Raw genomic sequence first — 21,856 nt, forward strand, 5'->3', positions numbered from 1 at the left:
GATATTAAACTAAAAAGCTTTCATTTCTGGACGGTTTTTACGTCTCTGCAGTAGCAGTTTAATAGTTTTATTTGATGACATTCATTTCAGTCCGATATTTTTTAAGGTAAAAAGTATGAAAACTGTTCAAATGTTCTTTGAAGACTGCGCGGCACCAAGTTAAAGTTGAATTTAATTAAATCAGACTTTCAACGTGTCAGAGGTTTTTTTCTCTTTCTTTCTATTTTCGGTGAAGTTGTGTTGTGTTGTGTTGTTTGAAAAGGTAAACTTACGTCTCGTGTAAAATGCGAAAAAGTCCCTCAATTAACTTGAGTATTTTTGAGCAAAATTACCTCTTGGGGGTGGGAAGGGTTATGTGATCGGTGAGTGAGGGAGTTACGTATGTGCGCGTGTCACACCGGGTTGTATCAAAGAACGAATCAAATTGCCTGTTAGAAAATAAGATGGTATCTACATTAATCTGGAGACATGTCAGATTACTGTAGTTTGTTCAGTCAAACATTTTATGGCTTACTATTTAGCTATCTTACCATGACCGATGTAACATCGCAACCAAGGAAAAAATGTCAAATTAACCAAATCATTACTGTACCATGAATGCTTCTATCTCCGACACTTCAGACAAAAAAATAACTCTTGCACGCCTTGCGTGCCTATGTTAAAGTCGGTCGCCGTTACATTGCAGGGAAGGCAAGGGTGAGGACATGTTCGTCGATGTACTTTCTTCAGGCGAGTTATTGCTTCCCGTTCTTCTCTTGTGTTAATTCTTGACCAACTAGTTGTCAACTTCGCCTTTAGTTTCCCTAGCTTTTATATTTTAGCATTTTAACAATTCAATATAACATTCACATCGTGAAAGTTTTGAGGTCATGATGAACATGTATTCTACGGTGAAACTGAAGAATGAATCATGAAAAGTAAAGTTGATCATAGATACTGAGTTACTAAAGTTTTATTCGTTTCATCGCCGTTCGTAGCTTTCAAAGCACGACCATCTACACTTTCTCTCTTACGGTGAAAGAAGTAAAACTCTCCTCGCGCCTGCTGTTGTTCTGCCATTAAAAGAACATTAATTAATTTATAGCTGCAGAAAATCCTAGTCAGTTCCCTAAATTTCATTCAACGTGTTGAAGAAAGCTTATCTCGCCTCGCCACTCTTTCCTTCGTAAGAACGTCGATGGGTTCATATGAGAAGCAGGGCTGGCCCGGTTACCGAGATCTCGGTTTTTGCGATCGATATCTCGGTAACCGGGATGAAAATTTTCCCATATGAACACTCCAGCCCGGGTAACCGGGACGAAACTTTTTAGACAAAATAGCTCCGCTTTCGCAACATAGCGGCCAAAATGGCATAATTTTTGTCATGTATGTATTCAGATTTTAGGAGTATACGAATTAGCTTTATTAGTAAAGTTACAAGAGTTCACAAAGTTACGACAGCCGCGAACGATACAAGTTTACGTTCCACCATTTTGGTTGTGTTTCTTGGATTTCATCCCGGTAGGCCGGGTTAGAATTTCCCACATGAACAGACAACAATGCAAAATTCGTCCCGGAAACCAAGCCAGCCCGGCTACCGAGTTAAAGTCTAATCGCTTTTATTTACCCCTTGAACCAGGACCATGGTTTTGTTGTTTTCTACAAGTCAAACAGAGGCAGGTGAATGTAAAGGAATTGTATTCAGTGGAGTGTTATGTTCGATATGCCAAATGGAGGTATATTTATGACAAAATTCAATACTCAGTATCGCAATCATAAATACATCAATTCAACGCTGCCAACGCTGAATGGCAACAAACTGATCCTGTGAATAGTCATAACGCAAATAGGCACAACACAAGTAACCGCATAGGCGTAAAATTGGCAGAAAAATAAGAAGATTCATCCTCGGCTGGAAAAACAAATTTCTTATGGAAAAGATTTTAAAACAATAATTATTATAAAGGTCCACCGCATCAAATAGATGAAAAATTAGCTTTATTTGACAAACATTTATTTGAGTAATGTCAAGACAAATAGATACTAATAGCACCTGTATTTACAAGGTGAAATGCTTACTTCACCGCAAATGCTATATTTTATTACAAGACTGAGATTCAATATGTACAAATAGTCACAGAAAAACACAACTACACCAGCATAGTACCATTTGTTGGACAATGTCATAAACTTTTAACTTCTATTCATGCCTTGAAACTTGAATAATCAATCACATTAATATAATTGTTATCTGTGATATTCAATGAAGACACAAGCAAAAACTCAGCATCAGAAAAACCAGCACCCACCCCAAAACAAAGGAATTCGTGTTATTTTTGACTTAATATATATTAAGAACTTTTGGGCATTTTTCAAAATGATTCGTACAGATAATAGTTGGGATAAAATTAAGCAAATAAATTGTTCACAATAAGAATATGGAAATTGCACAATATTGATCAGACTGAGATATACTCTTGACAGACGGAAGGTTCAAAATTTTAAGCAAGATTGACAAAATTTTAATTAAAATTTCAGATCTATTTGTTTCCTCTTCATGACTACTTCGAGCCCCCGCCGCCTTCCCAAAAAAGAATTATTTCAGCAAACTATGACCAGAGCAAAGCACCTAGCTTGACACTTGCTAGTAATAGGACTGCATAATGCTTTATTTTGTACCAACATTTCTTAACTATCTATTTGCAAAAGGAAACAACTTGTAAACAGATTCCAAACAATTGCATTGAGCAAATGTTTGTCACTCAGTAACAAACTATTAAAATAGTTGAAACAAAAAATGACCCTGAAGTTTTAGGTCTGTGAATCTGCTTTTGAGCAGAATTAACGATTTTTAGGTTTGATATATACAATATTGAAAAAACACTTGAAAATGTACAATAACTGATAGCAAAAGAGCTGTCTAACTATTAACACAAAAATAAAAGTGAACTTTTTTTATATGTATATTACAGAGTTAAGACAAGCTACCCTCAAACTCATTAATAATTCATCAAGTTAAAATGAAGACAGTCATGACAAAACGTTTGGTGATCTGGCAGATTTTATTCTGACCCATCTATGCTCTCTTTCTACTCTAGTCTATCACTTGTGTTACAGGCAATTAGCCACTTGACAGAGTGTTTCACCGCAATATCCAATACCTATAATGTAACTAAGGGTCGTTTTTGTTTCCTCTTTTGAGTGTTGGATGTTGTGATGAAGTTCCCTCTTGCATTTTATAAATTCCTTCTTACACGTAGCTGGACTGTTAAATGAAATTCACTGCCAGCTCATGTTACTGGCATTGTCTTTTTAAGGGTTAATATATTACATGTGTACAAAACAAAAAGGCACACAAATTTCCATAACAAACGATAAGGCATTATTGTACATACAATGTTTGAAATTAAGAAAAATATTGAATATCTTGTATTACTGATTAATCTTCCCTTTTTTTCTCAGTGGTAACCTTCTGGATTAAGCTACAAATTAAAATAAATATTTGATACCACATGCTGGGCTTACTACTTGTTGGGAAGATGTGATTAATCGTCTTCATTACTGCCAACACTTTCCAACACTGATAAACTGTCCTTATCTACAGTACTTTCCTGGTGAGAGATAGTCGTAACAGAGGTCCGATCTATAAAGTCACCTTCCATGACCATGGCTTCAGCAATCGACGAAGATGCCGCTATGCCGTCACAAGCATTGATGTTGAAATTATCAAAGCTGCTTGCAATACTGACCGTACAGCTTCTTGGTCCAGGGATGAGCGACGCATGGCTGTCTCCATCTCCTACACCTCTTGGACCAATAGTGCTACTGTCTAAACTGGAGCAGTCTTGACTCATACTGATGCTGGGCTGTTTGCCGCTTTCAGTATCTACCGAAAAAATGATATAAAATGTAAGAAAAATGACCAGATGCAGGGCCGACTAAGGCAACGTCCATGAAAAATTGTGACAAGGCAATGTCCATGGTTAAATTCTATACCAAGGTGTTTGGGGTGTTCAGGACAACTATAAACAACAACAACAACAGAAAAATGACCGAGGCAAGTGCCTTGGTTTGCCTGTCACTAGCTACAGCCTTGTAGATGATCTTATAGAGAACATCTCAGACATGTATTTAGACTGCACAAACTAGATAAACCCACAAGCGTAGCTTGAGGGGGGGGGGTGTCCTGGGTCCCTGTGACCCCCCTTTTGTAAGCCTTTTGCAAGCAAACAGCCTACAACAGGTGGCCAAAATGACATGACAATCTGGTGAGTACCCCAAGTTTGACACAATGTGACCCCCCCTTTGAAAAATGCTGGCTACACCCCCGTAACCCTTTGCGAGGATCAGACAAATGGCTAAATAAATAAATAAATAAACAAATGAATAAATAAATATGCAGTATATAGCATGAAAGACTGTGTTTGACCACATTTCTAAACACAGAGAAGAGAGTTGAAAATATTACTCGTAGTGGAGTGTTTTTGACAAACTCTGAGGTGTCTAGAAATGTGGCCAAACATGGTTTCGAGTGTTTAACATACATGTTACTAAAATTAAGGAGAGGTGGAAAAATAAAATCATAAAAATCTATGCTATACTGTATTATGTAGTTACAGTTAAACTCAGAAAACTGTGAACACCTAAAACATGTCTGAAATGTTTTTTGTGTTATAACCAATCACGAACAAGATCTGCAACCACAGAAACCACAGAAAACAGATGAGTTTCCATTGGTCATGGAACAAATTTGCTTTGTTTCAAAAGGTCTCAAAATAAATCCTCTATTTCAGTTGTACAAAATTAGACAATTGCTGTTACAGATTATTTAAACACTAGCAAAGAGGGTTTGGGATATTTTTAACATGAAAAAAAAATACTTTCACAAACCAATGCAATGTGCTAGGCTGACATGACTGACAGCTGTCGCATCACTCAAGTGCAAACAATCCAAATCAGTGCTTTCATTATTTTGTTTTGTTATTTTGATAACCCCGAAAAGCGAGGAGTAATATTGATGAAACTTGAAGTCTTCCATTATATGTTTGTAGTATGTTAATCAAGTGCAAATTTATTTGGGAAGTCACATTGGAAAATTGAGGTGTTTACTGTTAGCCACAACTAATTCCAAAATTAGCAAACATTTGAATTTATCATCGTCAATCTTTCCAGGATCTTTATATGTGATCATTGATCGATCAGGGATTGTAATATATTAATATTTGCTGCAAAGTCACTAGTTTGACCAAAGATGATACCAAAGTTAGCGCAACCACCGAAATTTTAATTTTTCAGTCATCCCTATTTATAGCCATGTCAAATTGACCGTCGCTTCGCCTGAGTAACTGTATGTGTTGGAAGGATTCTTGCTTTCTAAAATCCCTCAACCTAAGTATTGGATGCGGTTCTTGATACAAAAGGATAGCAATTATTTAGAGTTGAAGTAACATATAAAGACGGAGGGTGTTTCTTAGGACAAAGCAAAAACTAAAAACTAAAGTTATAGTTCTGTGATGGATGGAATACATCAGTTTTCTGTGATTTCTGTGGTTGCAGTTCTAGCTCATGATTGGTTATAACACAATAAACATTCCAGACATATTTACTTAGCGTTCACAGTTTTCTGAGTTTGACTACAAGATAAAATAACCAAACACCATCACAGTCATGATTTCGTTTGCTTAAAGTTAATGAAATATTTATGAGTTTCAAAATACTACATCAAGTTTTGTTGGGTAAAAGGTAAAGTCTGCATACGAGCCAAGTGGCCCACCAGGCCGGAGCTTATCCCGGTTTCTGTAGCATGAAGCGACTAGGAGTATTTCTACTCCCCCCTGGATGGGATGCTAGTCCATCGCAGGGTTACCCCCAGCATTAAGTTCGCCGGTACCCATTTATACACCTGGGTGGAGAGAGGCACTGTGAGAGTAAAGTGTCTTGCCCAAGAACACAACACAATGTTCCCGGCCAGAGGTAAAGGTATTTAATATAGTTGTAAACGTTTGCAAGTCATTCTTTATTTTCCTTGTTCCAATTCATGGCTGGGCTCGATTACCAGCCGCTGTTCGGGAAAAGAGCCCGTGCTCCTCCCCCGAACTCACGGCTGGACTCGTGGACTTGGCATTGTTAATTTCAACCAATAAGAAATCTGCCTGCCTGAATCGAGCAGGCTGCATAAATTAGCTTTCTCGCAGTAGCAAAGGAGTTGTGCGATATGAAGTGCGATTGCATTAGTGGGATATTTAACCAAATACCGTCAACTGATGAATCTTGCCTGATCTAAACCATAGTGGCATATACAACATGCAAAATAGTCAACAGACTTATACGTTAGCATCTATATTTGAATCATGTGGTGCCAGAATATGAGATAACGAACAAAGTAAACAAAGGGAGGGATAAACGCAAACATCGATTTCAAGAAACAAAAAACTCAGTCAAATTGATGCGTACCTTAGTCTTCTTGAAGAGAAGAAACACCAGTCTCTGGCGAAGACGCCAGACAAAATTAAATTTTTAAATGAGCCAAAGTAAACCGAACTAGCAAAACATAAACCTGGTGTCAACACCATGCACACCAATATGTGTGACCTTTAACATGACAGTTGCTACAGCATAACCAAACAGCTCTGCAATACTTTAAAAAAAAAAAAAAACAACTACTCTTCTATAGAACGCAGCATGTAATGCCCTTCCGCAGCAATAATGTGAAACAAAATAGGTTGGAGGGCCAAAGTCAAAAGAAGTGGCGAAAACGCTACAAATTTTATGAGCCGTAGGCGTCATGTGGGCCTGCCTATGATTGTCATCAGATGACATTTCCGGCCACCTGAAGTGCCGCAAGAAAACATTATGAAGTTACATCACAGACATGCTTTGCCGCTCACACGTCCAGCCGTCTCTTCTCGGGGAGGAACGTAGACCGGACTCGAGAAAGCGGCGGAAATCGAGCCTAATTCATGGCTGGTTTTGGTTCAAATTTGCTTCTGATGAGTTGTAAAAACAGCACAGTTAGTCCAACTGAATTAAGCACATTGCAAGAGGTTTGAACTAATAAAGCTCAACAAACACATGGAATTACCTGCTGCCCTATTGTTGACGGTAGCCACAACTGTCACTACCCCCGTTGTGGATCCTTTGTCGGCGCCGCGCATGCTGCTCCTACTGCTGGACTGTGAAGTACCAAATGTTCCTGTACCTCCTGCTGTAGCGGGTTCTCCCTCCTCATCAAACTCAAGATTCACCCCTTTACCATTTCGAATGTTTGTTACTGTGGCGCAGCCTCCACTGCGGCAAAGGGAAACTGGCACTACACCATAAATATAACCAAGAGCAATGGGCACACCAACACCAACCGTTAGTGCTGCCAGGATGGGTGATGCGAGGATGGACAGTGTTACTGCTCCAGTAATTGCAAAGTTACGTTTCCGCCTTGATTGATATGGTTTATCGTACTTGTCATGGACCTGAATGAAAATTATATCACGCTTATTGTCACTTGTTAGATCTTACAAAGTTAAAAAAAAAATTTCAAGCTATCACAATCAATGTGAAATGTAATGTTTCATGCATGTCAACAAAGGAAACTCAAAACACCTGAACATCAGAAAATAGGAGGAAAACAAATATAACAAAAAACAAATTAAATGTCTGAGTGATCAACTTTTCTTAACTTGTTTACTCAAAATAATTTTAAATTCTGTTATGGAAATCTTAATGTCATCCCAAACATTGTAAATGATACACAATAGATAAGCCCTACTACAAATTAGGCCCATTCCAAACACCGCTCCATTCATGCGCCGAACCTAACTGATGAGTTAAGTATGACAGAAGAGCCATGTTTGAATCAGTTTGGTTTGGCAGGTTAGGTTCGGTGCGGCAAACGACATTAAATTCGGCAGGGTCTGTTGCACTATGAGATGTTAGAGTGGCAGCTGATTCATACGGCATTCTCCTCGTGTGTCGAATCTAATGCATAAATTACTGTAATGTATTTTTCATATAACGGGACTCGTGATTGGCTCAAAATTGAGTGGTGTGACCAGTCATGCATGAAGCTCGAAGTGGTTGCTAAAACTAAACACAACAAAATTACGTATGCCTTCGATTTATGAGAAACAGGACTGTATAAGCAAGTTTCTTTTGTGCAAATTCAGTTTTTGCTTTTTCTTTGTGATAATAGCCCAGACTATCAGATTTTCCTTTAACAAGTTGAATTAACTGGGAGAAAACCTGTCTAAATACAAACACTGAACCTTGAGTTTGAATTTGCTTCCCTAAATATTGCTACAACATCGAAATGTTAGTCACAGCTTTTCTATTTGGACAGAGTTCTTGAATTTAGAACGAATATTTTCTCCTCGAAAATTGTTACCAACAGATTCTGAAATTAAATTTGACGCAAGTACGCTGTCTGAACCAGCTGGGGCTCCAAAGTCGCTCTAAAGTCAAACTTAATCAAGTTTGGTTCGGCACATGAGCAGAGCGGCATTTGGACCGGGCCTTAGCAGCTTAAGATGAAAACAAAGGATCTTTAGTGAGTGAAATATCAACAAAAAGCCATGGCGTTTTAGTTAGGAATTTACTTTCAGCTTTTCCTCTGGTAAGTCAGTCAGAACAGTCCAGGGCAGGAAATACCCAGGTCTGATTCCTCAGGGCAAGTAAATTTAACTCTTGGGCAAGTGAAAATGGAAGTATGGTGGGCCAGCGGGCAAATGAAATTAGCCTCAGTAGTCTTGTTAGTTGAAAAGGCATGAACATTTCACGCTTATTTGGGCAAGTAATATTTTAGCTGGGGAATATGAAAACTGAAATGTACTGGCCCATTGACCAACTGGATTTCAAACTTTTTTTCCTGCCCTGCAGTCTGTAATAGAACCTCACCTGTCTTCCAACATAAACAGGAATGCCAATCACCATAGCGGGAAGCACCACCCCTGCAGCAAGAGCAATTCCAAGGGGTGCACCTATTAGAGTTCCCATCTGCCAAAGGATTTTTTTCTTGCGACTCCAGGGCTTTTTACCCCAAAATGTACAGCCAGAAGGGCTACAACAATAACATACAAAATACAAATCAGTCACTCTACAGTTACATAAGCAGCTAAATTTCCAGGAACTGACCAAAAATTTAAATCGTAAGGCCCTTTGTCCTGCCTTGTGTCACTTACAAGTTCTACAGCACGGAGAAATCATTGCTAACCGAACAAGTGTAAAATGCAAATGTCACACTAGATAAAGTAAACAGAAGCAAATCTTCACTTCTTTTTTTTTTTTTTTTTTGTTAAGAATGCAATTCTATCTGACTCGATACTGCCTGGTCGACTCTTATTGACTATTAATTCTTGTGATGTTTATAACTGTTTGCTTATTCTTGGAAATTTCGCATTAAATGATAGTTGTTAAACCATTGTAAACTCTTGATTTTCCTAATGTTAGGGTTGCATTTAGTTCTTCGGGACTTTAGCATTTATGACAAAACAGATTGTCACACAGGTTTGAATTCAATCTCAGGAATGTCACATGGCTCTTTGTCAAAGCCAACTCAAAGCTTTAAGATGGAATCCACCAGAAGTTCGAGTAACAAGTGGACGAAAACCTAGTGCCAAGATTATTTACATCATTTGCAAACTTCTGTATGACTGTTTTAAATATCTTCTCAAAAAAATCATTTCTAGCAACACCAAATGTCAAAAATGAATGTTGAACTTCATATGCAACACTTGAAAGTACTGCTGAAATGAAACTTATGATGAAATTTTGCCTGTGTCTGCAAAAGTTCTCTGAACTTTGAAATTTATTTTCCCTTGTTCCCATGGGAAATTGTTTTTGGTGTTATTTCAGGCAATTATTTATGTATTTAGCTTTAAGAAAATGTAAAAATGACTGTAAAATACTTAAAATTATTCTAGTACCAGATTTTTGTCCACTAAAACCTGAAATTGCTCGATTTTCTATCGAATTTCGTCTTAATCTGTTGTCACTTGCTTTGTTTCATGGATAGAAATGATACTGATACCAGAGGAATAGAAAACCAGTCAGTACGGATCAGTTCTGGGTAATTTGTTCACTTGCTCCCTCACAATAATTTTTTTGTGATTTTTACCAGTGTGCTGTTTGTATATTCACAGAAAATACACATTACCTGTTAATAAAATAGTTGTTATGCTGAAACTTAAGCCGTGTTTACACCAGTATATTGCACTAGCTGTCATATCTGGTAGTTTGAAAAAGTTTCGATGTATACACTTTTCGGTTTACAATACTAACAGTGTGATGCTGAAACCAATAATGAATCATTCAAACTTACTAAAATAATTACATGTAAATGGTATAAAGCAACCACTGGACATGAGAAATAAAATGTTCTAATCAAACATGATAATATTGTACCTCAATCTACAAGTAGAAACACTGAATACTTTAGTCCATGGAATTACTGTGCTGAATTGAGGAATACTGGCACAACTTCAAATTCTTTAATGTGGGAGACAACATTTTTGACAATGAGCCAGACTTTCCAACATGAATACCAAGTGATCCCATTATAAGTAGACAATAGTCATACTCACAACAAGTGGCAACCAGTCACCTTGGAGAAGGGTCTACCTTAAGTGTCTCCCAAGAGGCCACTGTTGTTAACACTCTTGGGTGAAGTAGGTACGCTTAACAAAGATTTACTCTGACTAGAACTGAGTGGCACATGTGAGGTGAGTGACTGAGGAGGTCTGCACTTGGTAAAAGTGCAAAGAACATTTTATTACAGAACTATTGGACTTTGGAACAATTTAGACCCCTTTTTAAAATCAGGCTGTTCAGTTCAAGTTTTTAAACGTATCTTAAAGAATAAGCTTTTAGACAATTTTGTAAATACTCCCTAAACTTCATTTATTTTTAGTATTTTTTTCGCGACTACAAAGTTTAGATAATGTTGTAAATGTTTTTTAAATTTGATTAATTTTGATTGTGTAGTTATTAGTAACTTAGTAATTTAAGTAATTGTTCCTGAAAAGCCCCATTGGGGAGGTAACAATAAAGTATGTATGTATGTATGTGCACTTGCAGTAGTAAAGAGGTGTCCAGGTTATGGGCTGCCTGGGTTATGTCTTAATGGTGTGTTGATGAGTAAAACACCCCCTAAACTTGTAAACCGTACATCGGTACCCCTCTTCGCCAAGTTACATGTTCATGTATATACAAGAACACTGATGAGTCCCGGCAAATTACGGAAACCTGCCAGAATAAATAGGTAAGAGGGTTACCTGAGGAAGAGTAAAGAACAGTAACTGTAGTCATCAACTGTTGGTGACAACAAATGATATCTAAAATATGTACACATATGAACATGCTGTAACACAAATTCAACATGTAGTCTAACACACCAAAATGCGAGAGCGCATTTTGAGTGTGTCCTTAACAAGTATTTCGCTTGTTTCAGAGTGGCACTCTAGCTTTATGACGTACCTTAAGTAATGGAGATCAGAAATCTCTTTCATGCACAGCCAACAAAACTCTGCTCCACACACTGCACAAGTCATGTGATTACAAGATCCATCGTCCATCTTTATAATAAAAGCTCCACAACGCGGGCATGGTTTCATGTCATCAGACCCGTTTGAATTACGTCCTTCAGATCCAGAAATTGATTTAATGTGAGTAGCACGTCGAAGTCTTGCAGCATCGCATGTCAAGTTAGGATGCCAGATTTGCTTACAATGGTAGCAGAATTCAGTGTTGCAACCAGGTCGTTCACATTGCAATTTGGGGCAACTAGCACAACCTGATGCAATGACGGCAAACCCACAATCTGGAGCTGGGCACCAGCGGCAATCTGGGTCTGCAACTAAGGTTCTACGAAGAGTGAACTCATCATATTTTGCCATTAAGATATCATCATTGAGAATTACCTTGATGTCATTGGGATGAAATCTTTCTGAACACTCAGGGCAAGTTAAGTTCACTCTTGACTCATTAATTTCGATTGTCATGTACTGCCTCAAGCACTCAAAACAAGATCTGTGTTCGCAAGTGGAAATTTCTGGGAACAGAGATTTCGACCTCATAGCGTAACAAACAGGGCAGATCGCTAACGAATCTGTACTGTTTTTTCGCGTAAATTTGTCCGAGGAATTTTCCCCCTTGTACGTCTTGGAGCGTCCGAAAATCCTTCTGAGCGAGAAGCGTCGATCATCATTACGATTCTGTCTTGGGGGAGCTTCCTCCAAAGCAGTTGCTTTAGTCCTTTCCACATCAGTTCCTCTGTCTTTTGCCATTTTGAATTAAAGTCCTGCGAGGATTACACAACAAAAGAAACAATCATTTTAGTTCTCGTCACGTTCGCTTGCGATTTGCTTCAAAAAACACTCGAGCAGCACTTATCTACGTGTATGTTATTGCTTAGAACGAAACTTGATGGATATGCCCATTCTTGCAGACGAGAATTTTGACCTTCTGGAAGCCTACAACAGAATCGATAATATAAGCTAAACCCTAATTTTTCGTTCAAGGTTCATCCTTCGCTTCTACCTCTTCGATGATTTTTTCAAACTCACCCTTCCATTTCTACCTAAGAAATCCAAACAACACGTTAACATTGTTTCTTAAGGGGAAAAACCATAGCATTTTCTTTTTTTCGGTTCAAAATTCTCTTGAAACTTCCGTTAGCGACGACGACCGTCAGCAGTAATCAAAACAACGTGAGTTACTGTCTCCGATGTGTGTCTGTTTCTCGCGCAGAAAGATTAACACAGAGAGAACAAATGTGTCATACCTCAATAAATAAAATTTACAACGAATACAGCGACTCACCTTTCTGTCGATATATGATCTCTTGCTTCCAAGTTTAAACTAAACGTCAAACATTCCACTTTTACAACGCCTAACAAGTCTTCAAGTGCACGCAGCAAAATTTTGGCACGAATTCAGTTTCTTTTTCAGTGAACTAGGTTAACACAGAAGTCGTGGCGATAGACAGGCTCCTTTGAAGTGATTACAGCAAAAGACAGTCGTTACTTCAAATGCAATTAAACAGCCAAACTATGTTTAAAATTCTGTTCACCCTTAAAACTCTGGGCCAGTGCAGTCTGGTGGTTTCCAGACGATTGCAATCGCGCATAAGCTTAATTTTCAAGTGGTATCGAGCTTAGTATGGGTCCCACCGTTAGTTATCTTGACGGAATACCACTGAGCAAACGAACTTGCCGAAAATGAAAAGATTCAACAGGACGTCGACAAAATCAACGGTCCCTTTTCTCTCCAGATCTTTGCCAAAACAATTGTTTTGCTTCGTGGTCATGTGACCAAGCTAGGCGGGAAGGTTGACGTCACGTAAAGACGTCACGTATCGCTGTGCACCAGAGCTTACTGGTTCCCAGGACCTGGGAGACAAAAGAACAACATTTCGGGATATTTTGCATGCAGTTTGGTGAGCAAAATTAAATTAATATTGAATTAAATGACGTTACCTAGAACACGGAAGTGTTACGTCTTGGTCAGTTTTGGCTTTGTGGTAATTCTGTTCTTCTTTACACACTGGAAATCATACAAGATCCTCGTTCAAAATACTCATGAAACTAGCAATCGGCTTGTTGTTCAAGACTCAAAACAGCTTGATGAAAGGAGCAACGTGGAATCTGAAAGAAACGAATCGAAATGTACATCGGAAGGCGGCTTACAAACGTCAGCTCACTGCGTCAATAAAGGTGATAATGAAAATATTGTGGTTTCATTATAGTGTGGTGACGCATCTATTTATACGTATTAATGCCGTAAATATGTTATTACGTTCAATTCTATATCTACCATCTAAAAATTAATGAAGTTGTTTATTCCTATCCCTATAGAAGCTGCAGTTTATAGCGCTGATGATCGTCAGCAAAAATAACAGACAGTAGTTGTCTGACGGTTAAAAAAGTGTAAGCTTAATTTAATGAAAAGAGAAGATAAGATTGTACATGTTTGCGAGATATTTGGAAACAACATTTTATCCTTGGGCTAAAAGCGTTGTGGCTACCGGTTAGAAGCTTTCCAACATATCACATTCCAGGATACTGATAGTCTGCTGATTTCTGCAAGACTACTATTTTCCTCTCGTTGCCCTTCGATCCTGATTTTCTGGTTGACTGGCCACTTGAATTAATTGCAATATTATTAAGTTTATTTGGGCTTGTTAATATGAGTGCTTTAATCAATGTATCAATCAATTCCAGATGTACTTAAGCTCCCCCCCCCTCTCCCCGTCACCCTTCCTCCCGGCCAACTACCGGCTCGTCCAGAAGTAGTATGGACCAAGAGCTTTTGCTGTCACCTCGCCACAACTCTGGAGCGACTTACCAATATCTATCAGAAAATCAGACATTCATCAAATTTTCAAAACTTGACTTTAAAAATCATTTATTTAAGGAAGTCTTTTTGGAATAATTTTATTGATTCTTGTTTTATTTTATTTTTAATATTATTCTATTTTTTTAAAGTGCCTAGATTACGCTTGGATAAGCGCTATAAAAATACTATTTATTGTTATTTATTATTATAATTACCAGGTATTAACATTTTTCCCCCCACAAAATGGCAAATAAGTGAAAATAAGTAGGTCAATAATTATTATTGTGAGAGCAAGAACCATGTCAATTGCCTCACTCACTGGTTCCAGAAATAAACTGTGCTAAAAAGTTCAGATGTATATAGTGGTGAAAAGGTGTTCAATATTAATTAGTTCACATTGTTTTGTTTGTTCCTTCCAGTGGTCACAATATTTTATGAAGAATTTTTTGACAACACCAAATATACGACAGTTTCCTTTTGATTTATTATTTTTGCTAATTATGATGGTCACATTCTGTTTTAACATGCACGGTTGGGAAATGTACAAAGAAACTGATCATCTCAGATAGCATTAGAATTCATGCATTAATTATATGGAGTTAACTTCATTATTTTGATCTTACTAATTATGTGTTCAACAGGAAATGAAATAAAACTAAAAGAAACATGTTCGCATTCTCTGCCACATTTGAGACCAAAACCACAAGGGTGTCAAGTTTTTTAGGGTTGTTTCAGGGGTAGGCAAATGCCCAGCCCCCATGCAGAAATAAAATTTCAAATGCCCCACCCTCAGGATTAAGACGTGAGCAAATGCCTAGCTATTTGCCTGAGGGGATGGGCACTGCTGGAATTGACTGATGCATAAAGAAAATATGAGTAATTTCAGTGTTTTTATTTTTTGCATACTGTTTCACTTTTTACTAGGAAAGTATAAGTGGCAGCCCTTCATCAAAAGGGAGGATAAATTGTCTCCTAATGAAGAAAAAAATTTTATTCCAAGGTATGTTAGGTGTCGCTCCATCTGACATGGCAAATTATCGACCCAACCCAATGGGACTCTTTGCTTGCTTAGATGGAGAAATGAGAGTCACCTGGGCTTCGGTGAATGATGATTTCTGTGACTGTAGCGATGGTAGTGATGAACCAGGGACTGGTGCATGCCCAAACACTAGGTAAGATTTGAAGTCTTGGCTATTGCTTGGCTCCCTGCACAATATTGATAACACATGTCTTTGCTTCTGTAATTGTCCTCAGATTCTTCTGTGTCGGTGGAGGACATTATTTGCTGTCTTCTCGCATTAATGACGGGATATGCGACTGCTGTGATGGGTCGGATGAGTGGAAGAAACTGACTGTCAGAGCAGATGTGTTACAGAAGCACAACTTTAATATCAAATATGTACCATGTGGAAACGCATGCTGACCACTGTTGTATGCCACTTCAATGTTCGTAGCAGGTGTTCCAGGCTTTCAGTCAGTGGGGATGATTGAAAAAGCAGGCAAGGCCAAACAGGGTTGTCGCCACTGACCAAGAGCCTGGAACAGGCTATGTTTGGGAGCTTAAAAACATAGACACAAACATTAAATTGTAATATATATTGGCTCAACTCAAGTGTCTGAAGGGACACAATTAAGAGCATGAAACATTGACAGGGTTTGTACTCTTTGAAGCTTTTAAAATTCCATGACTTTCCATGACCTTTTCCATGACCTTTTGAGTTTTCGATGACTTAAGTTAAGCAGTTGTTCTCACAGTAGCATCAAAACAATCATTTATTTAACATATTTTCCAGCATAAAAAATACTTAAGATGCATGCTTTTGTCTATTTTCTACTGAAATTTGGAAGCCTGTCTCTGAGCTTGTGTTTTTTTTTTTTTTCAAATTTTTTATCTTTTTGCCTTTTTATTTTCTAAATGCATATTGCTTTTCCACGACTTTCCATGACCTTCACTTAGATTCCATGACTTTCCAGGCCTGGAAATTGAAATAATAAATTCTGTGACTTTCCAGGTTTTCCATGACCTGTAATAACCCTGATTGACAGAATTTGAAAGATAGCTTAATAAAGGTTTCTATAGAACAATAAATTTATCAAATGAAAAATCTTAAAATTAGCAAGCTGTCGCCCTAGCTTGGGTGGGTGTGGCACACTTTATTCAGAAATTTATAACTAAAATTACTATTAGTGTCGAATGCAAGTTGATAGTTACATCGTATATGACAAAAATTCTTTGTACGAAGTTTAATTTTTTTAATTTTACTGTATTTTTGCATGACCCACAAGCTACTGAGCTTTTATTTTGTGCTTAAATAAAGGTTGTCTGTCTGTCTGTCCATATTTCACACAATCTCATCAGATGTTTAGTGCTTCATTGTACAACAATTTTTAATTGTGGACATACAAACCATCTCTTAAACTGGCTTAAACTTGGCCAGCACAAAAGGGCTTTGTTTGTAAGCATAAGCAATACAGATGCAACAATGGGCTGTCAAGTAGCTTCTTTTGTTAGTAAATTTGCCAAAGAAAAGGTGCCTACTGTGTCTGCAGCTTATGCTTATACGCGAGTGAAAACCAGCCTTTATTGGTATCCAACTGCTGAAATGTCTGTTTCATATGCCAATTTATAATACATGGATGTCATTGTGAACTCTACAAAAGCACGCTTTTTCTGGAAATTTTGTTAACTATCAAGGGATAGTTAATTTAGCTCTAGACAAAGTTATAGAACTTTTGCACCTGTCTCCATGAACTGAAGGGAAATCGGAAACATCTGCATGAAAAGAGGCCAGTGTTATCAGGTCCCCACTGAATCTCCAAGCTTTATTTCTCAGTATATTATCACACCTTACATATCCCAAGGCATCGAAAGGAAAAAACAATGAAAACAGCAGAGTTAATGAACATATTTTTTTGGCCAAATAGGTGGCTCTCGACAGACTGGCTTCAGTTATGTAAATCTACTGAATTTAATTTAGTATCCACATTTTTGTGGCTTAAGACATCGTCATAAATAACTTTGGGCACACCTAAACCTGTGCGAATAGTATGGAAATATGTAGAAAAGTTGGAAAACAAAGCATAAATTCAGTCTGCAAATTCCAGGCAAAAGCAAATGGAAAGGAAATTTCTCAAAATATGTTTACTTGGGCATACCTTTGAGAAGTCGCTTTTTCTGGTAAAGTGTCGTGCAATTTGCCACTGGAAATGCCTGCAAATAACCGTGATGTTTGGTTGAAAAGAAAGCACCCCTTATTTCCAGCTAAATGCAGTCAAGTTTACACTAAATAGTAAACAGGAAGTTGTAGGAGTGTACTGAAAGAACGTTTGCCTTCTTAACTAAACAATAAAAGTTCTATAAATGAGTACTTTGGATGAAGGAACTTTTTAATAGGGGCACTTGTCAAAAAAGAAACAAAACAAATCTCAATGTAGAGTACTTACTGGAAGGGCGCTTATTCAAATCAGTAAAATTTCACATGGCTGGGAAAACACTGGACACAGGAAGTGAATGAATGGCTTAATCCTGGTAATAAGAAAATTGTACACAGACCAAGCTTGAGACATATAAGACAACATGTTGCCCTTACAAAAGAAGTTTTATTCAAACAAATTGAACGTTTATTTGTATTTATTTTGCTGCCTCCTCTTCTTTTGCAATTTGCTGGATCATTTCCTTGCGTTTCTGTTCCAGACGTTCGTCTCGCCTTTGTTTGGCTGCTCTGTTCTTCTGTCGGCGAGCCTCGGCTTGGTCACTAAAATAAACAATGAAACAAACTGCTTAGTGAGTGCTAATTATTTACCATGTGTTTACTCTTTCCTCTCTTATACTAGTTTTCTTTTAATCCTAAAATAAATGTATAAATTTGATTAAAGGGAATATAATAAGTTTAATATATTTTGCCTTTCCCCTTTTCTTGCACTACACTTATTTTTAACCACACTGCATTCATGGATACAACTACAAAAATACAAAATATTAAAGCATTCTATATGCCTCCCTGCAGAGCTACAAATAAGTAAAATCAAGTCACACAGAGCAACATGAAAAATCATTCAGTGCAACCTTGCTTGTCTCGATGATGTCTCAAAAATCTGGTTTACAGAGCAATACTTAGCTGGAGACACATGACAAGGGATCAAGTAAACAAACTAAGTTGTTATATCGCTGGCATTTTTCCCACTACAGCGCACCCATTCATTGGCTAGTTCATGGTCACATGACATCTAACAATGAAACTTTTCCCACCTAATGCCATGAGCGGGCAACATTGCGAAAACTATGACATCAAACGGGAAACAGTTCACTGTTGCCCACGAAATGTTAAGCGCTGTTGCTCATCATTTGTCCATAAAGTGATTATAAAGTGATTATAAAGTGATTATTTGTTTTGACCCATTTGTTTTGCTACAAAACAAATCACTTAATGATTGGTCCCTTAGGAAACAGAGAATTTTGTTTCCCTCAAATCTCAATGTTTCTCGAGATGAAGTTGAGGGAAACATTGAGATTCCGGAAACAAAATTCACTGTTCCCCTTGGGACCAGTCATCAAGTGTTAATTATTGCACCTTGTCTGCTGCTACGCATATACAGTAACTAAAGTAAGGAAGTGAAAGCAAAATTTGAAACCGGCTCTGCTATCCATTGTATACAGTATTTGTCAGAGGAGCCCAGGACCAGATTCAGTCACAGATAAAGCAAATCACTGATCAGTCAGAAAAACTCCTCTATTGCTTTGTGCACACTTAGTCACCCATCCTTGATAAAAACAAGGCCAGGCCGGCTTAATAGTGTGCAGTATAGTGTCTTACAATCAACTAAATGTGCTAGGTAAATACAACATTGTATTGGAAATGACTAGCTTACTTTGGCAGTCCAAAAATAAATATTGGGGAGATGGTGCACCAACATTTAACACTACAATTTCTACATTTTTTTGGTAACCAGTTTTAGAAATGACTAGTTACTTCTAAATTGTGTGGGTTACCCAAACCAAAAAGCTGACCAGTTTCTGAACTGTCAAAACTTCTTAGTGACTAATACCGGTAACATGATTCTAGATTCCACTGTGTCAATAGAGAAAAATATATAGCTTGAAGAACTTTAGATATCATGATGGCAAATCATAGAAAGCACAGGTGCCGGTGAGTACAGCACAAAGCACAATATGACTGGAGAGAACTAACCTTAGAAGTTTGGCACGTTGCTTCTCAGCCTTCTTCCTATGTATGTATTCCATCAAGACTCTCTTGTTCTTAAACACATTACCCTTGGCCTTCATGTACAGGGTATGGTACATGTGGTTGTCGATCTTCTTTGCCTCTCTGTATTTTCGAAGCAACCTTCTGAGCACTCGCATACGTCTCATCCAGATGACTTTCTCAGGCATACGAGCATTTGCAGTACCCTTCCTTTTACCATAGCCGCTGTGCCGTCCCTTCTTTCTTGCTTCATCTGCCTTACGAACACGAGCACGGCTATGGATGATCTGAGGCTTCTTGATGATTAAACCATCTTTGACAAGTTTACGAACATTCTGACCTAGAAATTTAAATAAGACAAATTGGTGAATGGTTATTCCAGGGCCAAATCAGCTTGTTAACACTTCTATGCGCATTTTCCTCCCTAATTGAACTGCTTTCAATGTTAGTGCTAAAAATCAGGTACTAAATAGCTCCAAGTTGATGAAAACATTCATGGATGACAATGCACTGATATCGTAAGAAATTTGATGCTGATTGGTCAAAATAAACATAAATAAAACACACAGAAAAAACAATTTAACAACTTTTAGGTACAAGTACGAATTGCCAGAAGAAACAGAGCCAACAAAAGAAACTAGAGGACTTCGTTCTAACAAATATTATTTTGCCCAACAACAATTTGCAGCTGTAACTTACGTGAGTTGGCATTGGCAATTTCATTGGTCTCATTAGGATCTAGCCAAATCTTCTTTTTTCCGCATTTAAGGACACTGGCTGCCAGCCGCTTCTGTAGTCGCAAAGTACTAAAAGGAAACATCAATACATGCCAGTTAATAATGCATACTTAGTTTGTCCCACACACAAAAAATGTCAGAGATTCAACCTAAAAAGCAGAACACCCATTCCGCTTATGGCCCCATTGCTTACCATCTAGTGAAACCTAGGTTGTCAGAGTCAGAAGCAGAAGAGAATAAACCAATCACAACACTTGATTCCAGACATTTTGATGGGTTGGTTCTTCCGCTTCTGCTTCCCACACCAACAATCTATTTTTCACTGGATCATAAGCAATGGAGTCTTAAACGGAATTGGAAGAAATGGAAATGTTCTGATTTTTCAAACTGGTTCCGTCAAGCTTATGACTCCAACTCCAACTCCGAATTTCACTACGTCGTGAGCTCTTCTCTTACGACTACCACTATGGCTAGTGAAAACCAACCTTAAAAGTAAAACTGAAAGCCACCCAGATTGAGCCAGGTCAACAGCATGACATTATATGCACAGAATTGTGTTTTTGCAAGAAAAGAACTGAGTATATAGAGGAGGCCCATCTGATCACTTAGGTTAATACTCTTTAGAGTGATTTTCTTACGATCTTGAAAAACTGCTCTCTTAGGTGTTTCATATGATCCCAGAATAAAATAGCTGTGAGGTTTGTGCACAAATTGTACATTGAGAAGAAGGTAATCATGGGAGCACAGTTGCCATAATTTCTCATCAAAGATTGCAGTAATACTGAGACAACCACGACTGAGCTATCTTCACTGTTATGACAGATAAAATACAGAACTGATACAATCTCAGGGCTAGAAACATTCACATGACTCCACTTTCAGTTGACAAATCTGCTCACAAGGGTATCTTGGAAAGGTATCTTAGAGGGTTGCAAGATCACCAGACGTTTACAAGCACTTTGAATGATACAGTTACAGTTTCGGTTTTTGGAAGGGATTTTGTATAGCCAGTTACAGGATACAAAAAGCTTGCATACACAGTGCAAAATATATGTGTTCAAGTACTCGTACTAGGCAAAAGAAAAGTTATAAAAACTGCATGTAAGCTCACATGGATGTAAGCTAATAACTGTCAACAATCTTTATCCTCAGTAAAAATATAACACTAGATACAATTTTTCTCTCCTTTTGAAGCACGATTAAAGTACGAGCAATAGAGATGATAATTTCTGGTGTAGAGTTGAAGTTGGTTACTGAACGGACCCGGCACACAACTGTTGTGCGTAATTAAGCTCCTGTTATTATCACATGCATTGCCTTCGAAATCAAATTTCTGGGCTTTTAAAACATTTGAGTTTCTTTGATCCCGTCTATGGTCAAAAGAAATTATTTAACTTCAGTTTGAAAGTTGTTTTATATTCCTGCAGTTATTTTAAGGCCGTATTATGCGCGGTTTTTGTTCAGACTTATTTAACTTACCCTACCTCATAATGGCGGCGAGTGAAAGGGAAGAACGTGGTGGTGCAATTACTGATAGGGGGGCTGAAAGATTTCAATTCGGGGATACGATCATTGCACAGAGAAGAGAACGACAGACGCGAACATTCGTTTATT

General features: G+C 37.8%; 3 protein-coding genes across 3 annotated transcripts; 1 reads left to right on the top strand and 2 right to left on the bottom strand.

Annotated features, from left to right (window-relative positions):
• Nucleotides 1-1,960: 1,960 nt before the first annotated feature.
• Nucleotides 1,961-13,340, bottom strand: LOC145495810 (E3 ubiquitin-protein ligase RNF19A-like). The gene is made up of 5 exons (XM_081475392.1): nt 12,787-13,340; nt 11,443-12,265; nt 8,866-9,028; nt 7,061-7,445; nt 1,961-3,865 (listed from the first exon to the last, which is right to left on the bottom strand). Exons 2-5 carry the CDS (start codon nt 12,249-12,251, stop codon nt 3,525-3,527), a joined length of 1,698 nt encoding a protein of 565 aa, XP_081331518.1. The 5' UTR covers nt 12,252-12,265; nt 12,787-13,340; the 3' UTR covers nt 1,961-3,524.
• A 70-nt stretch (nt 13,341-13,410) lies between these two features.
• LOC145495813 (uncharacterized) lies at nt 13,411-17,844 on the top strand. The gene is made up of 3 exons (XM_081475394.1): nt 13,411-13,679; nt 15,302-15,473; nt 15,556-17,844. Exons 1-3 carry the CDS (start codon nt 13,433-13,435, stop codon nt 15,722-15,724), a joined length of 588 nt encoding a protein of 195 aa, XP_081331520.1. The 5' UTR covers nt 13,411-13,432; the 3' UTR covers nt 15,725-17,844.
• Nucleotides 17,845-17,885: 41 nt separating this feature from the next.
• Nucleotides 17,886-21,827, bottom strand: LOC145495812 (large ribosomal subunit protein eL19-like). Its single transcript, XM_081475393.1, has 4 exons — nt 21,727-21,827; nt 20,205-20,311; nt 19,491-19,845; nt 17,886-18,056 (listed from the first exon to the last, which is right to left on the bottom strand). The coding sequence occupies exons 1-4, from the start codon at nt 21,729-21,731 to the stop codon at nt 17,933-17,935; spliced, it is 591 nt and encodes a 196-aa protein (XP_081331519.1). The 5' UTR covers nt 21,732-21,827; the 3' UTR covers nt 17,886-17,932.
• Nucleotides 21,828-21,856: the final 29 nt, after the last annotated feature.

The sequence above is a fragment of the Orbicella franksi genome, chromosome 8 (genome assembly GCF_964199315.1).
Source record: "Orbicella franksi chromosome 8, jaOrbFran1.1, whole genome shotgun sequence".
NCBI classification, from domain to species: domain Eukaryota; kingdom Metazoa; phylum Cnidaria; class Anthozoa; order Scleractinia; family Merulinidae; genus Orbicella; species Orbicella franksi.

Excerpts from the sequence above, each read along its gene's own strand:
- LOC145495810 (XM_081475392.1), bottom strand. The coding sequence starts at position 12,251 with ATGGCAAAAGACAGAGGAACTGATGTGGAAAGGACTAAAGCAACTGCT. Across the intron at positions 9,029-11,442 it reads TCTGATCTCCATTACTTAAG|CCCTTCTGGCTGTACATTTT; the intron begins GTACGTCATAAA and ends TTATTGTTGTAG. Across the intron at positions 7,446-8,865 it reads CTGTTTATGTTGGAAGACAG|GTCCATGACAAGTACGATAA; the intron begins GTGAGGTTCTAT and ends ATTTTCATTCAG.
- LOC145495813 (XM_081475394.1), top strand. The coding sequence starts at position 13,433 with ATGACGTTACCTAGAACACGGAAGTGTTACGTCTTGGTCAGTTTTGGC. Across the intron at positions 13,680-15,301 it reads AGCTCACTGCGTCAATAAAG|GTATGTTAGGTGTCGCTCCA; the intron begins GTGATAATGAAA and ends TTTTATTCCAAG. Across the intron at positions 15,474-15,555 it reads GGTGCATGCCCAAACACTAG|ATTCTTCTGTGTCGGTGGAG; the intron begins GTAAGATTTGAA and ends AATTGTCCTCAG.
- LOC145495812 (XM_081475393.1), bottom strand. Across the intron at positions 19,846-20,204 it reads AATTGCCAATGCCAACTCAC|GTCAGAATGTTCGTAAACTT; the intron begins GTAAGTTACAGC and ends TTAAATTTCTAG. Across the intron at positions 18,057-19,490 it reads CAACGTGCCAAACTTCTAAG|TGACCAAGCCGAGGCTCGCC; the intron begins GTTAGTTCTCTC and ends TGTTTATTTTAG.